This window comes from Myotis brandtii, unplaced genomic scaffold, assembly GCF_000412655.1.
Source record: "Myotis brandtii unplaced genomic scaffold, ASM41265v1 scaffold133, whole genome shotgun sequence".
Lineage (NCBI taxonomy): Eukaryota > Metazoa > Chordata > Mammalia > Chiroptera > Vespertilionidae > Myotis > Myotis brandtii.
The window spans coordinates 1,124,712-1,146,963 of NW_005354718.1; the positions used below are offsets into that span (position 1 = coordinate 1,124,712).

General features: G+C 52.0%; 1 protein-coding gene across 3 annotated transcripts; it reads right to left on the minus strand.

Annotated features, from left to right (window-relative positions):
* Positions 1-266: 266 nt before the first annotated feature.
* On the minus strand, positions 267-22,246 carry BMF (Bcl2 modifying factor). 3 transcript variants are annotated; one of them, XM_005860235.2, is made up of 5 exons: positions 22,208-22,246; positions 21,772-21,898; positions 19,359-19,652; positions 17,766-17,929; positions 267-4,272 (listed from the first exon to the last, which is right to left on the minus strand). In XM_005860235.2, exons 3-5 carry the CDS (start codon positions 19,645-19,647, stop codon positions 4,171-4,173), a joined length of 555 nt encoding a protein of 184 aa, XP_005860297.1. In that variant the 5' UTR covers positions 19,648-19,652; positions 21,772-21,898; positions 22,208-22,246; the 3' UTR covers positions 267-4,170. The 3 variants fall into 3 exon arrangements, with proteins under 3 accessions (XP_005860297.1, XP_014390261.1, XP_014390260.1); XM_014534775.1 differs by lacking the exon at positions 22,208-22,246 and having other exon boundaries at positions 17,766-17,895; positions 21,772-22,193; XM_014534774.1 differs by lacking the exon at positions 22,208-22,246 and having other exon boundaries at positions 21,767-21,785.
* Positions 22,247-22,252: the final 6 nt, after the last annotated feature.

A 22,252-nucleotide genomic window follows, 5' to 3' on the forward strand; every position in this document is an offset into this window, starting at 1 on the left:
ATAACTTGCCTAAGATCATTCAGCTGATGGAGGCTGGAACTGGATTCAAATCTGGATCCAAAGCCCATGTCTTCCACCTCATGGGGCCTCTGCTGTGCTGCTTACTGTGTGGTCAGAAGGCTCTTCTCCAATCCCAGAGGGGAAGGGAAGTCCTGACAAGCCAGGAGCCTCAGGGATAACTCAGGAGTGCAGCTGAGACACAAGTTAGGAATCTCAAATTCCCTAATGGGTCCAGTTGCACTTTACCACACCTTGAAACAGACCAGTTTTGCTTTAAATGGTTTTATTAAAAACTGTACCAATTGATGGAGGGAAGACACACACACACACACACACACACACACACACACACTGGAAGAACAGAAAGTCAAATACTCTGTACAGGTTAAAAAACAATGGGTCCCCATTCCCCTCCCCCTTTCCCTGTCTCTCTCCCAGAGGCAGAGTGCCTAGAACCCAGGGCAACTAATCTGGGATGAACAAAATGCTACATTCTCACTGGGTCTCCCCTGACAGCCCTGTGGACCCAGGGTGGCCGCTGGGCAATGCTCACCCAGCAGGGAGAGGCTCTGGCCAACTGTGCAGAGAGAAGAGCAGTGTGGACCTGGGACCTTCACAGGCTCTGAGCACCGTCAGCTTCAGCATGGAGGCTGGTGCATCTCTGGAAGGGCTGGGCTTTCTCTGCCATTCCCTCCAGGATCTAAGTCCTCACTAGCCCTGACATGCCTGCCCACTGCCCAGTGTCCCCAGGAGGCATCACAGGCTGATAGGTTAACCCCTTCCTAGAGCAAGTCTGGCCAGGGTGGCCTGTCACCAAGGGTCCCCGCCTACACACAGAGGGGCCCTCAGCTTCCTCCAGCCTGGGCTGTAGCACTGATTCCCCGAAGCCCTGAGGGCAGTGGCAATTTAAGTCTGCCTGCTTCTGCTGCTCTCTACTCTCCCTACTCCCTCTTCATCAAGTCCCCCCACAGGCAAGCTTTCATGGGCAGTGTACTCCTTGCTGCCTAGGACAGTCAAGTGGCTCCCCAGCCTCCTTCCCAGAAGACTTCAGGCAGATGGAGGACCTAGATGGGCCATCCCAATCAACCCCTCCCTGCCATGACCAGTCAGGAGCCACCCTTGGACAGGGCCTGGCCACAGGAGTCAGTGAGACAAGTCAGGTGGGCCCCTCTGAGCACTTTGAATGTGCCTGCCACACAAGCTCTGAAAACAGACCTACTCCCCTAGGGGGTTGGGGAGGTCACTGGGAGGTGATCTGTTCCTGCCTCGGATTGAGCAGGGGAAGGCCACCGGACAGCTCTTCAGCAGCCCAGACTTTGCAACCAGCTGGAGAAGTCAGATGTCTGGCCTGGGGGGATTGCCTCCCCACTTCTGTCCATAGGCTTCCAGAAACCCCTCCTCTGGGGTTCTGAATTGGAAGGGCTGTTTAGACCCTGAATAGCAGGCTTCCCCTCCTCCAGGGCATTTCTGCAACGGGGAGGGAGGTTTCCAGTCCCTCTCCCACCCCCATCCATCAGCAAACCACAAAAGCTCCACTAGTCTTCAGCTGGTTACAGGTCAGGACCCAGGTCAGACTCTCCCTCCCTCTCAATCGGAGTCTCCACCCCCTCACAGGAGACAGCCAAGCCTCTGGGGGTGGGGGTGGGAAGAGGGGCCCAAGGGGAGGGACATGTCTCCTGAGGCTGGACTTGAGGAATGTTCAGATCAACTCACCAGGCAGAGGGAAGGGGCGGGACCTAGATCACTAGGCCAATTGAAAATAGCCAGCCAGGAGGAACCTCTCTCCTAGGGCTATTCTGGGAGTTACCTCCTTGGTTTTCTGGGGGATGGGAAAGGAAGGAGGTTTTAAATGTTGCCCTGGCTCCCTTAACATAGTGAGTTAGTTCTTGGCTTCACAGAAGATGGAGATAGTGCGGTTGGACCATCTTCCCCCAGGCCCCAGGCTCAATGTTCAGATGGGCTTGTCAAACTCTGGGCTCAGTTCTTAGCACACAGGCCCTCCTGGGCCTGGCAGGGTCCCTGAAGTGGATGGCTTTGCCTCAGCACCAAAGTCTAGACCATTTATTTGCTCTCTCACTCAGCTCAGGTAGAAAGTCTGCCAAGAGAGGTTAAAAAATGGTTGGTAGAAATAATCGTGGTTTTCTTGTGTGTTCCACTCCAGCACATATACCAGCCGCTGCCTGTCGTAGCCTTGGTCCAGGGGAGGGGAAGACACCAGGCCCTCAGCACCTCATGAGTGATATGACACGCAGGGGAGGCTGAGCTTCACGACGGTCAGCGTGTTCCAGAGCCAGTCCTCATGCCTGTTCTCTGGGTTCCTTCTTGTAAGTGAGAACCCATCTCCTTAGCAGACAAACCATGGTACACACCCTGAGAATATAATTCTGGCCAAGAAAAGGTAATACCTCCAGAACATCTAAGTAGAACAAAACAAAGGCATTTGCACAGTTTGAGGTCCTTCTCCTCAGGGTCACTATGAGCCCATACGGCACCTTCATACAAAGGCACCAGTTCTTCTGGGAAGACTTAGCCCTGCACTGGGGCATACAACTTGGTGAGCAGAGCAGGAGCTCGACCTTAGTCTCTATTACCTTCCTCTGCAGGTGCCCTTGTGCAGGGAACCTTCCCAACTGTACATACAGGGATCGAGGCTTCCTTCAACAGTACTGAGACCTCCTCTTGGCAGAATTGGAGGAGCCTTGGCTTGTTCAGATGTGAGAGCCTCCTCTGGACTTCTCCGATTTCCTTGGGTAGCCCCGGGGTCTTCGCTGCCTAGGAAAGCAGTCTTTTCTTTGGGCCTTGCTTCTCTGTTTAGCACCAATGTTATCTTTTCCTACATATGCAAAAATTATCATTTCATTTCTAGGTATCTGTTAACAGGTTCTGTTAATCAAATTCTTGTCTGGTCAGAGCTGGCAGACTGGCTGCTTTAAATTCTCGCCATTAGCGCCACAGCAGGGCGAGAAGGGAAGTTCGGAGGCAGCTGCGATCCTGCTGAGTGTCAGAGCATGCCCTGCTGGCCTAGCTGGGAGCTGAAGGAAGACAGGAGACGTGCACCCAGCTCTGACGGTTCTGCACTCTCATCATTGTCTATTGCTCGAAAAGACACATGTCCGCTGACAAAGTCACTGTGCTGGCTTCTTCCTTCTACCGTTCATAGTAGGTGTGAGAAAGGAATGGGAATGAGGAGGAGGAGGTATGTTGTTTCCAAGGAAACCGAGTGGTCTGGGTTCCTCCAGGGCTGACTCTTCCAGGAGGAATGGCCACTTTCCCAGTCCCGCTGCAGTGCTGCCCCTTCATGCCCTACAGTACTGATCTGGGGCCAGAATGCAGTCTGTTGCTGGTTCTTTGGAAAGAAGAGCCCACAAAGGCACAAGCTGCTGAGGACAGCACGTTGATTGGCTATTTGGCTCATCCATGGCTGACAGGCAGCCAGTTCTAGGAAGCCAGAGGTGGCAGTGGTTCTGTACCTCAGGATCAATCCTGGGGCCTCCAAGTGGGACCAAGTCAGATTTGAGGCCTATACAGAAGTTTGGTTCATTTTGAGGCATGTTTGAGGGGTCCTTGGAGAAACCCAACCCTCCCTGAGGTCTGCTGGAGATGACAGGGGCTGGGCAAGAATCCCTGAGCCCTTGAAGCGGGCACCGGCTGGGCCGAAGGAGAACCCAGATATAGGCTGAGTGGCCTAGCGAAGTGGCCATGCTCAGCTGGAAAGCCCCTGACCACGGCCCTGGTGCGTTGAAGCAGTGTGACTGTCCGGATCTCGGCTCCATCCATGGCAGAAGGCTGACAGGTTTGGTGGGAGCAGGAGTGTAATCCAGCTTCCTATGGTTTAACTGAGTTCCTGTGGCTAAACTACAGTCCTCTGGCCAGAGAACATCACTACCTGGCCATCTTCAACAACCGCGGGCTGAAGAATCTGCTTGTCAGAGCCCTTGGGAGGACCCACCATCAGAGACTCATCAGCCTCCACTTCAACAGTGTTTGACAAAGGCCCCCATTCCTGGTCAAGGTCCTGAACAGGGGAAAGGTCCCACTTGGGCATGTCTTATTTACACATAGAGATAAAATTTTAAGGTAAGAACAACAAAAAACAACTTCACAAGACACAGTGTCAGTCCTCGCCGAAGTCCTTCCTGTGGTGCCCCATTCGAAGAGGGCAGCCCAGCCTCACCTGGGACCGGCCCCGTTCCTGTTCTCATCTCCATTCAAGGCGAGGTTGTGTAGGAAGAGGAGGAACTGCCACCACATGCGATTTCGGTTCTGCTGGTGCTGAAAGGGGGGGAAAAATCAACGTGACTCCTCAACGCAACCTTAGATGACTTCTTATCATTTCCAATAAAAGTTTAGATCAACATGTCTGGGGCGGCACTTTAATCCTATCAGTACAGCAAAGGGGCGGGGGGAGGGGGGAAGCGGGGGGAGGCAAGAGAAGCGGCGATGAGGGGGAGATAGCTGAGTCCTCCAAAAACAATTGCAGTTTTTAACATTAAAAAGAAAAGACCAGGCTCATTCTGCACTGTGCACAAGAGGATTAAACTTTTTCCCCTGCTTGCAGGATTTTCCAGAGTTTAGCCAAGTGCTGCTTTTAATCAGATTGGCTCCTGAGCCCCTCAAACCTCAGCTGCATGAACAACAAACTTTCTTCAGAAAGAAAGAGAAGTGCCCCCCTCCCTCCCCCCACTCCAAAGTAACACAGAGAACAAGGGGGAAAAGGGGGGAGCCTCCATCTGCAAGTGATTTGACACTGTGAAGGTCAAAGGGTTAATCTTCAATTTAAACCACACTGCTGAGGCAGCAAAAATCTGATTTCATCCAGTGCAAACACGCACACAGACAGACACACACACACACACTTGAGCGCCTGCCCTCTCTCCCTTCCCAGCATCTCCAGCTCAGCACTGCCTGCCCTTTTTATAGCTGCTCTTGACAGTAAGCCATAAATAACCCCTCTTGGAGCGCTTTCCTACTGACTGGAGCCAATTAAACGTTAAGCAAGAACATACTTGAAAACAAAACAAAAACAAAGAATGCACACTACTCTCTGGAGGTCATCCCAGGTCCTACTGTCAGGCAGGGAAGCTGGGGGCAAAGGTCAGGGGTCAGTGGCTCACAGGATGGTGGCTGGTGCCCCACCCACACAGGTACATTTCCCTGGGGCCAGAAGAGGCCAGGGGGGGACTGGGGGGTGCTGGAAGAGGCGGTCTTTGTTCTCTCTTTGTCTGCCAGGGCAGGACTGGGCTGGGGCCCTCTCCACAGGGTTCTCAGTGGACAGGGGAATAAAAACCTAGTGTGCAGAAAGAAACCAGCACAGGCTGGACTTGTATTGCTGCAGGGGCCCAGGCAGCAAGGGCCAGGGGAGCTGGAGCCCTCTCTTGGGCTTTTTTTTTTTTTTAATATATTTTTATTTATTTCAGGAGCTGGAGCCCTCTCTTGGGTTTTTTAAAAATATATATTTTTTTATTTCAGAGGGAAAGAGAGATAGAAACATCAATGAGAGAGAATCATTGATTGGCTGCCTCCTGAATGCCCCGCACTGGGGACTGAGCTAGCAACCCAGGCATATGCCCTTGACCAGAATCGAACCCTGGACCCTTCAGTCCACAGGCCGATGCTCTATCCACTGAGCCAAACCAGCTAGGGCTCTTGGGCTGTCTTTAACCACACAGCCCTGGCCGCCACCAGGAGACTACTAGTCAGATAGGAAGGGGATAGGGTAAGACAGTAGCAGAACTGGAAAGTGAGTTCAGGTCTCACTTCGCAGGTACATCTGGCCTGGGACAAGCACGCAGGCTGCTGGGTTCCCTTTCACTCTGCCTTAGGCCACTAAGAGAAGAGAGGTGAGGTGTCAGCTCAGGCTGACCTCAGAGCCCTGCCAACCCAGGAGAACAGAATGCCCCATGCCTGTGGCAAGAGTACTCTTTCCCCTGCAGAAGGAGGCCTGGAAAACAAAGTGGAGGCATAACTACTGCAGGGAGGGGCAGGAAAACCGGGCCGTGCCACTGAGGAGGCCTGGCAGCGGCTGGGGAGACTGATAGCTTCCTCGAGTTTTGTAAACAAAGATGAGTAAAAAGAGGAAACACACCCGGCTTAACAAAATCTGGTTATAGTAAAACAGCGTGAAAATGGACTCAGCTGCAAACCTGAAGACGCAGGCCTGCGGCAGCTGGGCAGAGCACCCCCCGCCCCCTCACCCCTCCCCAGCTGCTGCCCAGGACAGGTGCAAAGGTCATGTGCTGGAACAGGAGGAGATTCCAGGAAAAGCCCGGTCCCTGGAGAGGCCAGTCTGCTGGAATCCCCAGCCTCCTCAGGTGCCTGTTTGAAAAAGGCCAAGTAACAATAACAGCCGTGATCATAACAATAATAGTAACACTGAGTGGGCGAGGCTCTGTTTTGAGTGTTTTACGTCTTCCTCTCAGAGTGTGGTCCATGGACCAGCAGCTTCAGCATCATCTGGGAGCTTATTAGAAATGTACATCTACTAAATCAGAGCATGAACCTATAAGAAGATCCCCGGGTGACTCAGACAAGTTACACATACATTAAACTCCTTTGGTCCTCTCAACAACACAATAAGATAGGTGTATATTATCCCCATTTCACAGATGAGATCATTGAAAGAGTTAGGTACCTTGGCCACATAGCTGGTAAGTGTCAGGGATTGGACTGAGTCCAGACTATTTGACCCTAGAGCTGTGTCCTTACCCATTGTCACTATGTTCCGAGTACCACCATATCTGCCTTTCTTTATACCAAATCTAACCCTTTATTCTCCCTTCTCTAAATCGTCTCCAAACAGCAATTCAGCCAGGGATGGGAGATCACTATTCCATGATTTGGGACCTGGTCCAATACCATTTCTGTATGCCTCAGTTTCTCCCTCAATGCCTCTAACAGAGGCTACCTGCTGCCTTGTGTCTCTGGGAATAAGGCAAGGCAAGCAGCCTCACTCCCATCACCGGGGGTATTGGAGGACCCAGAAACAGCTGTGGGCCAGAGAGTGCTGTCAGATGGGAAGGCTGGGGTCTTCTGGGAAACACAGGCCGGCCCAGGACAGGTGGGCACGCAGGCCCGCCCTCAGGAAGGATCAAGGTTCTGTGCCTCGGCCTGTGACAGATCTCAGGGCTCATGAATTGGCAAGGAAGGCTTTGGTCCAGGAATCAGAGGACCTGGCTGTAGGCTGGGGTCTCCCACCAGCCTGTCTGTGAGTCCTCACTCTCCTTATAAGTGAAATGCAGGCTCCCAAACCTGACTGCATCACAGAATCCACTGAGGTGCTGCTGTAAATACAGAATCCCCGGGCCTCACCCAGACGGACTGGGTCAGAATCTCCAGGGAAGGGGCCCAGGAATTTGTATACTAAACAAGCTCCCTGAGTGATAGTTTAAAAATCAGAAGTTACGTTTATTGTATATTTTAGTCATAAACGTAATTGCATGTTAACTGTAGAAAATTGGAAAACACAAGAAAAAAAAAACAGAGGAGAAAATAAAATCACCCATGATTCTATAGCCTAGAAGGAAACACTTCGTGACCTGGTGTTTTCTTCATGCTCTTTCAACCTCTTCCCACCAGAGTAATGCCTTGGCCAACTCAGGGGTAAATCCTGCCCAGGTGGTTCTACAGCAGCCAGGCCACAGACAGGCATTTGGAAACCACGGAGGTGCTTTCCAGCCCTCAGGTTTGGTGATTCGGAGTTTGTCATCCACAATTATCTTCAAGATTACAACTCAGAGCTCCAACAACTGAATCCAGTTAGCCTGGTGGAGGGTCTGGGTGGGCCTGGAGAACAGGCTGCCCCGTACGGAGTTAAGTCAGTGGCGGCAGCAGTCGTGAGGCCAGCAAGGGCAGCCTGGGAACCTGCTTACGGCCCAGGCAGCCCTTTCTCTGGGCATAAGCAGATGCCACACATACTCCACTTAGCTTTCTCCTCACAAGGAGGGTTTCTCCTCATACTCCACAGTTGCAGCCTCACAAGGCCCTTTTCTGAAAGGAAACCAAGCTGCCTCACACCAAGAGAATCAAAGAATGCTCTGATTTTGAGGAGCAACAATAAATATTTTTTTTAAAAAATTAAACAAAAGGGCCTGACGAGAAAGGAAAGAAAAAGGACTTGAAGGGAGGCCAGTGAGAGAAACAGTGAGGAGGAAGGAAATGAACATTTTGCCCAACAGGATGAAGTACACAAAGACACCAGAACGCCGGAGAACCTGGATCCCTCCAGGAGAGGGTGTGGAGAAGGGGAGAAGGAAGAGGGAACCAGGAAAGAGTGTGCTTGGCCTCGGGCTCTCGGGTTCTTGGCACAGCAGCAGGCACATAAACTCAGATTAATGAGTGCAAACCCCAGAGCAAGGCCCAGCTCTCCCAGACTCGGCCTGAGCACCTCTCAAAATATGGGAACTTGCCCTAGTCCATTTGGCTCAGAGGATAGAGCATCGGCCCATGGACTGAAGGGTCCTGGGTTCGGTTCCAGTGAAGGGCACGGTACCTCGGTTGCAGGCTTAATCCCTTTGCAGGAGGCAACCAATCAATGTGTCTCTCTCACATCGATGTTTCTCTCTCTGTCTCTCCCCCTCCACTCTCTCCAAAAATCAATGGGAAAATATCCTCAGGTGAGGATTAACAACAACAACAACAACAAACGTATGGGAACTTGCAAAGAGTGGAGTTCCCAGAATGCATAGTCAGGTGCCCTCAGGGCTAAGGGGTTGGGCTACAAGGCATGGGAAGCTGGTGGCAATTTAAGCTTACACTGGAAGTATTCAAATTCAGTCTAGAGGGTGGGACCAAGGCATGGTTCCAGTGAAGGGCACGGTACCTCGGTTGCAGGCTTAATCCCTGTGCAGGAGGCAACCAATCAATGTGTCTCTCTCACATCGATGTTTCTCTCTCTGTCTCTCCCACTCCACTCTCTCCAAAAATCAATGGGAAAATATCCTCAGGTGAGGATTAACAACAACAACAACAAAAGTATGGGAACTTGCAAAGAGTGGAGTTCCCAGAATGCATAGTCAGGTGCCCTCAGGGCTAAGGGGTTGGGCTACAAGGTATGGGGAGCTGGTGGCAATTTAAGCTTACACTGGAAGTATTCAAATTCAGTCTAGAGGGTGGGACCAAGGCATGGAGGGAAAGAATAGAGGTGAACGCCCAAGGGAAGGGGTTCAAACATGGTGGGTAATAATACTGTCTTCAGGTGAGAGAGAACAACCAGGCATTAGAGGCCTAAGGTTTGTCTTTAACTCAGTCCCACTCTCTTGCTGTGGTCCGGGGATGAAGGCAGTTTTTTGACAAGTGTGCCGGTCAGTGGGAACTTGCGTGCCAGGCCCTGTGACTAGATGGGCATTTATCCTGTATAACGGGGAACATGCAGGGACCCACAGTAGGTATTCAACAAGTATACACTGGACTGACTACAGAAAAGTCAGCCTTGCAAGATAACCCACTTGTCTGAGGCCGGGAACAACTGATGTCTGGCCAGGTCTAAAGATGTACTAGATGTGATAGTATCAGCCTCTTGCCTGGGGAGAGGCCCAGCCAGTAAAAGTCTTTCTTTCTTTTTTCCCCTTTTCTTTTAAGAGCTAGCTGTGGTGTCTGACATGGTTGGATTACACAAATCAAACTCTGTTTCATCCCACATGGCCTCTGCCCTAAGCACAAAGAGTGTTCCCTGCCCTCCCCAGATAAATATCTCCCTCTGCCTCTCCCCTTCGGCTCCAATTCACACCCGTGGGAGGGGGGCAGGGGGCTGTCACCAGTGTTCCAGATGCTCCAGCAAGAGCTAACTCACCTCCACGGGACTAGAAAGGACTAGAGGAAAGAGCAAGGCTCCGCTGTGGCCCTGCTTTAAAAGAGCACTGCACATCTACCAACCAGATAGCAATTATTACATCTCATACTTAGAACAGAGTACTTGATCTTCCCGTTTGCTCCTCACAAAGATCTGGGATGTGGGAAGGGCAGATGTTATCACAGACAGGAAAGCAAAGGCTTAGAAAAGTTACCCCAAGCAAATTAGTTGAGATAGTGGGTTGTTCAAATCCCTGACTTCTGACTCCAGAGTTAGGTCCTGGCATTAAAATATTACAGTGTGTTTATTCACATGATAGAAATAGTATTAACCTTCAAAGTGAATCACAACTGGACTGCTCCCCTAGTATGTTTAAAGACATTGTTTCCAGATCATTAACTATTTAGTAAGGATGCTGTGGACCAGAAAAAATAAACCTTTCAGAGGCAGAGCTAACTGAAGATCAAACAGAAATAAAGGTAAAACTGGTCTGAAATTTTAACTTCAGATCATGTTCTGAAACCATGCTCCGTTTCTTCAAAATGCAGAACTCTACATACTCTACCTTCTGGGGAGACACTCTCTATAAAGTGACATTCTCCTACCTTTTCCCTTTCCCCATCTAAACCTACCCCGTGGGACCGAAGGAAAGAGGCTCGCTGCTGAGAACCAGGAATGGAGATGAGAGAGACTTCGGGAAAATTCCACTTGCAAGAAGTAGGGAAGATACTTTTATTCAACCCAGCAAGCTTTTATCAAGCACGCAACTCAGCTAAGGGTTATGAAGGATACAAAGATGAGCAATGCAAACCCTGTCAATTATTTTATAACCTGAAGTGGAGAAAAGCAAGAACCCCGAGAGGAAGCAGAGCAGGGTCGAGGCAGAGAGTGGGCGCACCATAGTGCTCTCACTTTCCAGCGTGTGCTGCTGAAGAGCAGGGGTGGGTGCGGGAAAGCCCAAGGCTTCCAGCCCAGCCACTTACAGTGTAACCTGGGCACATTATCTCGTGTCTCTGGGTCTCGCTTTCCTATAGGACGGGCATAATGGGGTCTAGATGTATAAGGTGGCTGTGGTGATCGGAAGAGAAAAGGCTACGTAAAGCAGCGGCCCTGGTGGCTGCACCAAGCAAGCTGACCTCTCCTGGTGAGCACAAGGGGAACCTGGGCCACTTCACTTTGCTGGGTTCTTCCCTCAACACGCTCTGCTCAGCGTGCCCGTCTGGGAGCATTCTCTCCCGAACAGACTGATCAAGTCCTGGGGAAAGCCGTGACTTCTCACTCTGAGACAGGCCGTGGCGGCCAGGGACGGCTGGGCGCAGAATTCCAGGCTGCACGCGGAGCCGGGGATTCTGAACCCCCAGTGGGCCCACTGTCCCAAAGTGCTTCTGACCCAGATACTCAAGGAAAGAGCCGTGGAATGGCAAAATGGGAAAGGTAACAATTCTCCTGCCGCCATGGCCGGTGTTGCTCAGTTGTTGGGCATCGTCCCGTGCACAGAAAGGTTGCCAGTTTGATTCCCAGTCAGGGCACTTGCCTGGGTTGCAGGCTTGATCCCTGGTAGGGGGTGTGAAGGAGGTAGCGAATCAGTTTCGCTCTCGCATGTTTTTTCTTTCTCTCTTTTTCCCTCTCCCTTCTTCTCTCTCTGAAAATCAATTTAAAAATATTTAAAAAAAAAAATTATCCCTGCCAAGAGCTTCCTTAGCTCAACCAGCAGTGCTAACAGGACATTGAAGCCACAGGCCACCACCATGGCAAAAGGGCAGCCTGGGGCCAGCAGGTTCTCAGTCAAAGACAGGAGGGCTCCCTCTAATGCAACTGGAGGACACTACCTTCAGCCACTGGGGGCCCGGGGTGAGGGACAGGCTGGGTGCCGCCCAGGTCCCCAGGGCGAACTGCTGAGGCCCCTACCTCGCTCCCCTCCGGGAGGGCTCTGTGCTTCAGTTTCCCTCAATCTGAGAACAGCTCCATCCAGCTATCAGGCAACCTCTCAAGAGCTCAAAAGGAACGGTGGTGTGTGTGCTCTGGTCAAAGGCAAGGGAGAGAGGGGATCGAGGAGGGGGCAGGCTTGTTGTGGGTCTACAAGGCTGTGGAGAAGGAACCCCAAGGTTCTGACTTGGGGGCCTTTGCAACTGGTTGTTCTTGTCCGGGCCCTCCTCCTCACCATATCAGTGACTCTTCTCCTTCTGGTCATGGAACATGCCCTCTTGGTAGCCAGATGTGGATCAAAAGGCAAACGAGACATTTTTCTTTTTCTTTTTTAGTGCCTCCTGCTAACCCTTCCCTCATCACCCTCCCCCCTCCTCCTCCAAGAAAAAAACACAACAAAAGCCAACTCCCATCTCCATGGCGAGCCTTGGTGGGGAGGGGATGAACTGTCCGTAACTACAAGGCCCTTCTCCTAGAAAAGAGAGTAGTCAGGTGCAGAGTTGTGTGGGGAACTCGGCCTCTAGTCAGCCACGCTGATGACTCATAAGCTAAATATAGCGAGCGATATAAACAGAGCCAGCCACAGAGCAAACACAGGGCCCCCAAGCCCTTGCCCTGGCTCTCACGCACGGCAGCTTTCCACAGCCCCTCCCTCAGCCTCACTCTTCCCAGGCACTGTCCTGGGTGGACCTCCCACTCCCGGGGCAGAGGCTGGCTCTGTTGGGGCCCTTCTCACTTTAAGGCAAATCTCTGGGTTTCCTGCCCAGGGCTGTCCCATCTAAAGCCTGAACAACCTCACTAGCCACAGTCTGAGTTCCAGAAAACCACTCGCTAACAAGGAGAGCATCCCAAAGGGTCAGGAAGCAGTCAGGGGCTCCCTGAACAAAGGATCCAGGCTGCTGGCAGAGAAGCTGCTAGTTAATACACCGTGCAAACACCACCCTGGGTACAACTGCCCAAAGGGCTCCCCAAGAACTATAAGGGCAGGTCCAAGTGAAATCCTAAAATCATCTTTTAACACATGTCCAAAAGTGTTAAACTGTCCAGTCCTTACTTAGTGATATATCTTACAACCAGGACCTGCCTCTTAAGTCCAGGGTCCTTTCTGTGATATTGCAATTAAAGATGATTTCAACTGAGTGGCTGAATTGTTTCTCAGATTTCATTTTCCAGAAAGTTTAATTACTAGTCAGGGAATTTCCAAATCTGACTGTTCTGAATGGAGCTACTCCTTGTCCAAGTGAAAAAGTCATTTCCAACATGAAAAATCCCAACCCTCCTTTAGCTTTACTCAACAGTTTACAGTAGCTACTTTTTTTGAGGATTCTTGGCTTCTTAACTTTGCCCCAAAATACCACCACAAATTTCAAGATGGCGCCACTGGGACAGGAGACTTTCTCAAGGGGAGGGGACACTAGCTAGCGCTGTCCATTCGTAGGCCCACGCAGGAGGACACCGTGACAGAGCAGCCATGAGCTCAGTGAGGAAGCAAACCCGCACCTCCTCTTCCCTGCAGGAGCTGTACGGACATGGAAGTACCAGGACACGCTCACAGAGCCTGAGTCAGGGTAGGCCACCATCAACAGTTTGCAGCCGGTCAGATCACAAAAGAGCAAAGAGGAAGGTAGTGTGTGACCAGGTTTGGAAAGGCTTTTACCTCCATTCACTCTGCCTCCAAATCTCTTGTAGCTTTGAAGACCCTCGCTGACACTGATCTGCCTCTAATTCCTTGCTGGCTGGTCCAGAGGAGCCAGCGGAACTGATCACTGGAGTAACCAGGCTAGACCTGCACGCTCTTTGGGAAATATGGCCAGCATACACCGACCCCGGAGAATCTGCAACCTCTTCAATCCGGGGTCATGTTCATGCACTCAATTTGCCATACTGCCATCCTATAATGCACTCCCCATCATCATACCCCCGCCCTTGGCTCCACATCTCCTAGGGAGAAGATCTCCCCTGATACAGAAAAAGAATAACTGAGGTTGCTGTAACCGGTTTGGCTCAGTGGATAGAGCATTAGCCTGCGGACTGAAGGGTCCCAGGTTCGATTCCAGTTAAGGGAATACCTTGGTTGCGGGCACATCCCCAGTACGGGGTGTGCAGGAAGCAGCTGATCGATGCTTCTCTCTCATTGATGTTTCTAACTCTCTATCCCTCTTCCTTCCTCTCTGTAAAAATATTTTTTAAAAAAAAAAGAATAACTGAGGTTCAAACCAGGGACAAAAATCAGAGCTCACACTCCCTTCAGGACTCAGGGATTAACGGCCACTGTCTGGCTCTGTGATACCATCCCAGATCCAAGGAGAAAGAAGATGGCCAGGCCCCTTCAACTTCTTCTTACCTCTTGGGTTGTCTTTTGTGGCTCTCTAAACTCAGCCTACAATAATGGGGAATGACCATCACTCTCAGAGGAGAATGTTCAAGGCCAAAGCCAAAACTGAACAGTTGGGACACGGATTTCTCTGGACAAGACAGGCAGAGGGGAGCTCAGGGAGCAGCGTGATGGGTGGGGTGGGAAATGTTGAGGGCTGATCAGGATTACAGAGAGACAGAAGTAAACAAGCATTAGAGAATACCTACTGATGTGCCTGAAGTTTTCACAGGTATTAACTCACTTAACCTTTCAAGTAAAATTCCGTGGTATTAGCTCAAATTTACAGAAGAGGAAAGAGGCTTGGCAAGGTCAAGTGACTTCCCAATGGCTAGTAGGCGGAAAAACTGGTATTCAAACCCGGGCGTTCTGACTTTATCCTCAAAGCCTAGAGACTTAATCCTAACCCTTCCAGGGCCTCAGTCTCCCTGCCTGTAAAGATGAGGCAAGGCAATAGGGAAAGAAGATAAAGGATAAGAATGTAGGAGTGTCAACAGTACTTTTTAGATATGAAATATTAGACTGTAGTTATGTAATAATGAAGTTCAGAAGATGACTAACTCCTTAAAACTAGCTGCTAAAAGATCCTATGTGTGCAATTATCCTAGCCCTTCCCCCAACATAAGCCCCTGGTGAGCAGGGTTAGTGGGAAGGAGGGGGTGAAAAGCAAGAGGACTCCGCAGAGTTTCTTTGTAATGGAAAATTTGGGAAAACCAGAGGTAGCTGGCAGGTGGATGAGGGGCACAGAGAGCCCAGGAGCCAGTACAGGGTGAGGTGCTGAGCAGGGAACACTTTCTTACAGTTAGCTCTCCTGCTCTGGGACAAAAATCAGAGCTCACACTCCCTTCAGGACTCAGGGATTAACGGCCACTGTCTGGCTCTGTGATACCATCCCAGATCCAAGGAGAAAGAAGATGGCCAGGTCCCTTCAACTTCTTCTTACCTCTTGGGTTGTCTTTCGTGGCTCTCTAAACTCAGCCTACAATGATGGGGAATGGCCATCACTCTCAGAGGAGAATGTTCAAGGCCAAAGCCCAAAGCTGAACAGTTGGGACACCGATTTCTCTGGACAAGACAGGCAGAGGGGAGCTCAGGGAGCAGCGTGATGGGTGGGGTGGGAAATGTTGAGGGCTGATCAGGATTACAGAGAGACAGAAGTAAACAAGCATTAGAGAATACCTACTGATGTGCCTGAAGTTTTCACAGGTATTAACTCACTTAACCTTTCAAGTAAAATTCCGTGGTATTAGCTCAAATTTACAGAAGAGGAAAGAGGCTTGGCAAGGTCAAGTGACTTCCCAATGGCTAGTAGGCGGAAAAACTGGTATTCAAAGCCGGGCGTTCTGACTTTATCCTCAAAGCCTAGAGACTTAATCCTAACCCTTCCAGGGCCTCAGTCTCCCTGCCTGTAAAGATGAGGCAAGGCAATAGGGAAAGAAGATAAAGGATAAGAATGTAGGAGTGTCAACAGTACTTTTTAGATATGAAATATTAGACTGTAGTTATGTAATAATGAAGTTCAGAAGATGACTAACTCCTTAAAACTAGCTGCTAAAAGATCCTATGTGTGCAATTATCCTAGCCCTTCCCCCAACATAAGCCCCTGGTGAGCAGGGTTAGCGGGGAGGAGGGGGTGAAAAGCAAGAGGACTCCGCAGAGTTTCTTTGTAATGGAAAATTTGGGAAAACCAGAGGTAGCTGGCAGGTGGATGAGGGGCACAGAGAGCCCAGGAGCCAGTACAGGGTGAGGTGCTGAGCAGGGAACACTTTCTTACAGTTAGCTCTCCTGCTCTATCCTTCCTCCTACCCAGCTGGGGTGGCTCTGCTGAGAGGACGGCATCCTGTCTAGGTCTGAACCATGCCCTCAAAGAGGCAGCCCTGGGCTGGGGGAAACGATGCCAAGCAGCAAAGAGCAGGGTCAGACCTTGAGATAAGGGCCGCCTCCTCCTGTTCAGGACTGAGGCAGGAAGAAAGGGCGCTAGGCTGTGGTCTAGTCCTATCCTCCCCAGCCTGCTCCCAAGCCTACAGGAGCTCCCCAGATGAGGGAATTTTCTGGGAAACACCTGTTGAAAGAGACCAGGTCTGTTGAAAATGAAAAAAGCTGCCTTCCAAACAATACTTTAGATGAGTCTAGGAGACCCAGAGCCACTGTGTCATCCATCAGCTCCAGCACCAGGACTGGAAGCTGTGAGCTGGACTCAGCCACAGGCCGTACAACCAAACTAGAGTGAATGGGCAGGAAGGAGGCCAAGAGAAAGAAATCAAGAATCAGAGTGAGTCCACACATGGACTGAAGGGGAAACTCTAAGCCAAGTTTCCACAGAAAAATCAAAAGGACAGACTAGAAACGAGTTTGGGGCCAGAAGAGGAGGCCAAGCTGCCTTATTATCTAAGCACAGGGCCACCCTACCTTCCTGATCTCGGAGGGACTAGGAGAGCCCACCAGGACCAGTTCTAGACCCAAATTTCCCTCAGAACCCCTTGGCAGAAGGCACTGACCATATTTAACTCTTGATGGCCTGTTCTCAGGAGACCCAAAGTCAATTTCTCCTCCCCCTGGTGCTGGCAATGGTTTGGTCCTTGAGTCAAACTATCAATAGCTCTCCTCAGGCCACCTGAAGTGACCCATCTAACCTCAGGGCCTTGCCCAATCAAGATGTTATTTATTTTCCTGATTTCCAGACAGACAGATACACACACACACACACACACACACACATTTATCCTACGGGCCAGGGACACTGTCCCAGAAGGAGGGAACGCGCTCACTTCCAGGTGGCGTGCCTCCGCTTCAGCGATGGGTATGCTAGCACAGACCAGCCCCAGCCCTCTCCCTGCCTTGGCAGCCCTCCAGAAAGTCAGCCCAGAGAGGAAGGGTTAAGTGCCTGGGGGCCGCCCAGACAGGGCTGCAGAGCAGGGCAGCCTTCAGCCCGTGGCACAAGGGCTCCTTCAGCACGAGCCTGCCAGCCGCCGCCTTTGTTGATGGACTCTGCCACATGCTCCACTGACACGGGATGCCCCGCCCTGGCGGTGCTGGTGCCAGGCTGCCGGCCAAGCACCCGGCCGAGCGCCCGGCCGCAGGTCTGGAGAGACTCCCCGAGGTACACTCTCCAGAGTCCCAGGCCCCAGTTCCCAGACAGAGACAATGAGGAGCAGCCTCCCCAGCTGGAAAGTGTCAGGTTACAACCGGTTCCACCACTTTCCCCCACTCAGCCCATCCCTCAGCCTTGCTTATTAGGTTCCCATTGCACCTCAGCCAGACACCCCGCAACTGTCCAGTTTCACCGCAGCACCCTGGAAATCTTCCCCTTAGGTCCATAAGGGACAATCTCTCAACCCAGGCCTCAAGAAGACACAGTTTGTCAAGCAAGGCTGCAAAAAGTCATCCCATTTTCCAGGAAGGAGGGATAGTGGCATCTCCCAACAAACCATCTTATGGAGCCTGAGCTGAAAGTGGGCAGATAACCAACTTGGAGCGCAGAGATGAGGGCAGGCATGCTCATCCAGCAGGGCCCATCCAGTCCTCAGGAATCACAGGAGTCAAGGCCAAAACTCTGGGACCATATTCTTGAGATCTAGCCAGACAGGGTTGCAGAGGCAGGCCCCAGCCACCCCGCTACCCACTCACCCAGCAGACTCAAACCTCACCCCCCACCCCACCCCAAGGACCCGTGCCTACTTGCTGCATTTGAAGCCGATGAAATTGGTCGGCAATACTCTGAAGCTTTCTGGCGATCTGGATCTCTGCTCGATGATGTTGCCACTGTCCTTCCGGGGGCTGCTCACCAAGGGGCAAGCCTGCAGGGAAACTGGCAGGGAGAGGGAGCCGGTAGCCAGCATTGCCTGCAAGGACAGAGGGCCCACATCTCAGTATTCTCCACAACCGCCCCTTCCTCCCCGTGCCGAACACTCCTGGCAGAGACCGGGGGTTGAGGCCTTATCAGGGCAGTCTGCCAAATTTGGACAACCTGACTCACTAGCAAGTATATAAAAGTTGGTGCTGGGAGAACAGAAGGGAATGGTCCCAGCCCTCCCTTCGATTTTACATTCGCTGGCAGTGCCATGGCAAAAGTAATGTGTATGGGTGAACTTGCCAACTTTCTGTCCTTATTTACCAAGCTATGCTTGACCATAATTTATTATTCATGTAGTAGCAGGTTGAAGCTCTTCTCTGGAAAAGCACTGGAGGCAGCTCTCCAGAGTTCCTGGGTTGAGCAAAGCAAGGGACAGAGAAAGAGAAAACCACAATGTGTCTTCACTTATTAGTGCAGCACAGGAAGGTTGGTCTCAGGTCCTAAAGCTCTGGGCAGTGGTATAAAAACTAGGGAGAGAAAACTCAGACCCACAGAATAGCTAAGTTCCTCTCTGGAAGCAAGACCTCAAGATCAGTGCTCCATACTTACCAAGTGCTGGCAACTGAGCTGCCACTAGGGGCACCCGCCTGCCTCCTCCCTCCTTTCCCTCTTCCCGCCAGAACTGCGGTGCAAGAATTCCCTATGGGTGGGCTCCCTCTGGGAATAAGTGCAGCATCTCCCCAGTCTGTCCATCAGACTCAGCAAGATAGCCTCTGAACCTTTCCCCTCTCTCCATGCGCTATTGTGCTAAAAGTAGAACACAGACAGTGTGTCTAACCCTGCCTTTTTGCCAGAGGAGGGCATACAGCTCATAAAACAAATCATTTAAGTCCACAAATGAAGGGGTCTTGTCCTATTGAACCTTGGAAAAAGCCCCTCTGCTGGCATTGAGCCTAGGCAGTCTCAACCTCTTTTTCCAGTTCCCCTTCCAAGCACAGAAAGTCCCAAGTGACAAATGGGGGCCACCTTCTGCCTTCAGGAACCTTCTGTCCCAGAACCAGCTGGGTTTTCCCCTTCCGTGTCAACAGCGAGTCACAGATCCGCGAACCTTCTCCAGAGCAATGTCAGCCACTTTACGGAAGGACACAAAAGGCTGCACCACTTTACTGGCCACAGGATGTAACAGCTGAGGCTCAGGTACCCTCTCCAACCCAAGGAGACACCGTGGACCCAAAGATCCCTCCAGAAAGGGACAAAAGAGCAGAAATGATGGCAGGGCGCTCTGTCCTTCCTGGCGCTCAAGGAGCGCAGGTAAGGAGCAATGACAAGCAGAAAGGCAACAGGTGAGAGGTGAGGAAATCAATAGGCCCTGCTGCTCAGTTTGGGGAAGGAAATAGCAACAGGCAGGTTTGGGGAGGGAAAGTCCCCTCTTTTCCCCAAGTCTCTATGGGAGGAGTCCTGAGGCTAAGAGCACTCACCATAAAAGAGTCGCTGGGGTTCCTCGGTCACCCCACAAGGCAGCATGACACCCTGGCTCGGGGAGGCTGGACTGAGGGTCTGGGTGGCCTTGTCTTCCTGGCTGATGGGTCGAAGCCCAGGGCCACAGCAGTGGGTGAGAGGGAAGAGCTGCAGACGGCTGAGGGGGCAGTCCAGCGGGCTCTGGGCAAACAGGTCAGCAGAGGGCAAGCTCCCAGGCTGGGTCCCCAGCTCATCCTCTGGCTGAAACACATCATCCTCCAGCTCCTCCACACACTGAGGTGGCTCCATCTCCCCTGTTGGATGTAATGAGGCATCCAGGATGCTATCCCTTCCAGGGAGTCCTAGAGGGGGTCCTCCCCTGCCCTTCCTTCCTTCTTCTCTCTTCTTATCTGTGGAAGTGGGGCCAGGTACTGATGACTGATAACCCTGGTGATATAGTGCTGCCACGGGTGACACCTGTCCCCAAATGTGGGCTGCCTCACTGTTCAGGGACTCTCCACACTTCTTCCTGAGCTCACCCACGGCCACCCTCCCCTCAGTCTCTTCTTCTGACCCAGCTGGTCAGAGTCATGAAGTTTGCTCCCAACTCTAAGCAATAGCAGGGGTACGATCAGCTGCTATAAGCACTCAGGGTACCTGGGGAAATGTCAACGAGACTAGCCTCTGTGAGAGAGCAGAAGGGTGCTGTGTGACTGACTGTACACATAGTGCTCACAACACTCACTCTCTCTCTCACCCACTCTCTCACTCACTGCCCTGAGGAGTAACCAACCACCAAGTCTAAACTGAGCTCCAGGCTCAGCAGTAAAAACAAAAGCCAGCCAGCAATCCTAGGACAGCCAGGTTCCCTCCAAACCTGCTAGGCCCTGCCCATCTGCCCATCTACTCTAGTCTCCACCCCCAGCTTGCTCAACACAACAAACAGGCTCCCTGGTGTGGTAAGAGTGTGTCCTGGGAGAGAAAGGGAAGAAAGACCCAAGTTAGTCATTGCAGCTGCCCACTCAGCACAGTAGAGCGGTCTGCCCACCACAGCTTGGCCTAGAGGGTGGGTCCAACATCCAGCAAAGTAACTGACCTCCTCCAGCTCAATCTACTCATTAGTCTCCCTGATTTCAAACCTTTTCCCACAGCCTACCACTCCTGCCAGTGCTGAACCTTAGATTGGTACGATCTGCCTCACAGGAGGAAGTGAAATTTTGCCCTTTCTCTGTGACCTCACTCACTGCCAAAATACTCAGGTTGTTGATACGAGTTTCTTGGTAATAAAGAAGTTCCTCTTGCTCCACCTGATGACTCTTGGAAGTCTGACCTTGGAGCCACCTAGCATCTTGAATTCCCAACCCAGCCCCCTACACACTAACTAGAACCCCACTGGAGCAGCTAGAAGCAAAAACCACCTGAATAATTAAGGGTACAGAGAGACAATGTTTGTCACTGCCAGATTCAATTAGCGATCCCCTGGGAATTCTGCTTCCCAGTCTCTTGCCTTTGAAGAACAAGCCAAATGGTCTGTGGGTTGGTGAAGTACTTAAAGAAATCTCAGTTAAATTCAGAAGTCCTGGCTTCCCCAAATGCAAGCCGTCTGTCTCTCTGTCCCTCTATCCCACCTAGTCCTGAAGCTATGGTCCTGTCTCCTGCCCTCTTCCCTGGAGAGTGAGGAGATGGCCACTTGGATGGCAAATTAGGCACCTGGTATTCTTTGAATATTGTTTCCCAAGGGGGGTGGGTAGGAGAACTTCAGCTTATCAGCACCAGGAAACAAAGTTTCCTGCTGAAAAGACCAAAGGCTATCCTGCCAGTCAGCTGGCAGGGGCTCCCCTCCTGTCCCTCAACCTCCTCTCGGCAAGCCAGCAATCCCAACCTAAGAAGGGGCCCTCCAAAGCCAGTCACAACCAGGACTCATTGTCTTGTTTCTTCCTTTGAAGCCCGTCACCTCCCCTCCCCCTCCCCCTCCCCCTCCCTCTCCCAGCAAAGCCCCAAAGTGCAACCCTTACTTGGACTGGACAGTGGGGGAGGTATAGCCAGAGGGTGTGGCTCTGCCAGCCAGGGTACCCTTCCTACTCTCAACAGGAACTGCAGGTGGGAGCCTCGGAGGGGTGCTGGGCAAGGTCAAGTGTAAACTAAGATACAGTAAAGAGAACCTCCTCTCCCCCTCCCCAAACCTGAAGGGGTGATGTCCAAACTGGTAGGAGGAGCACTTCCTGAGAGCACTGCTAGGGAAGGCTTTATTCTTAGCCAGGGGAACTAAAGCCCGCCGTAGCCATCCCAGTCCCTATGGGCTCTAACAGGGATGCTGAGCTCAGACTCCTCCTCCCAGGAGAAGGCAGAAGGCACTCTGAACTTCGACAGGGGCTAAAATCTGGGCACGCGCGCACACACCACGCACTCACACTCACACAGCACACACCAGACCTGGGTGACTCCAGGAGAGAGTGTCGGCCTCCGAGTCGTGATGCCAGGGCTCCGCGCCAGGGTCCAGCGTGACGAGCACTCCGGGGCTTGGCGCCCAGACGCAATTGGGAAGGAGGGGAAAGCCCAGCTGTTAAGGAGAGGGGCCTTCAGACTCCGCGGGGAGGCAGGATGCCCCACAACTTCCTGCCCTACCCCAAAGTAAGATCCGGAGCCCCGGCTGTTCTCTGGCGCCCAGGTCGGCTCGGCAGTGCACCGCAGGCTCCCTTGCCCACCTGGACCCAACTCCTGGGACTCTCAAATGCTACAACCCCACGTTGCCTCGTGGAGCAGCGCACCTAGATGTGGGTTCTGCACCCCGTTTCCACAGCCCAGCGCCCCAGTCCTTCATGATCACCCCAGATACCCGCAGTCCAACCCTTCCCGGGCCCCCACGCACAGCGCGACTCCTCTCCCCACTTCGCCGAGGAGGTGCGATCCAACT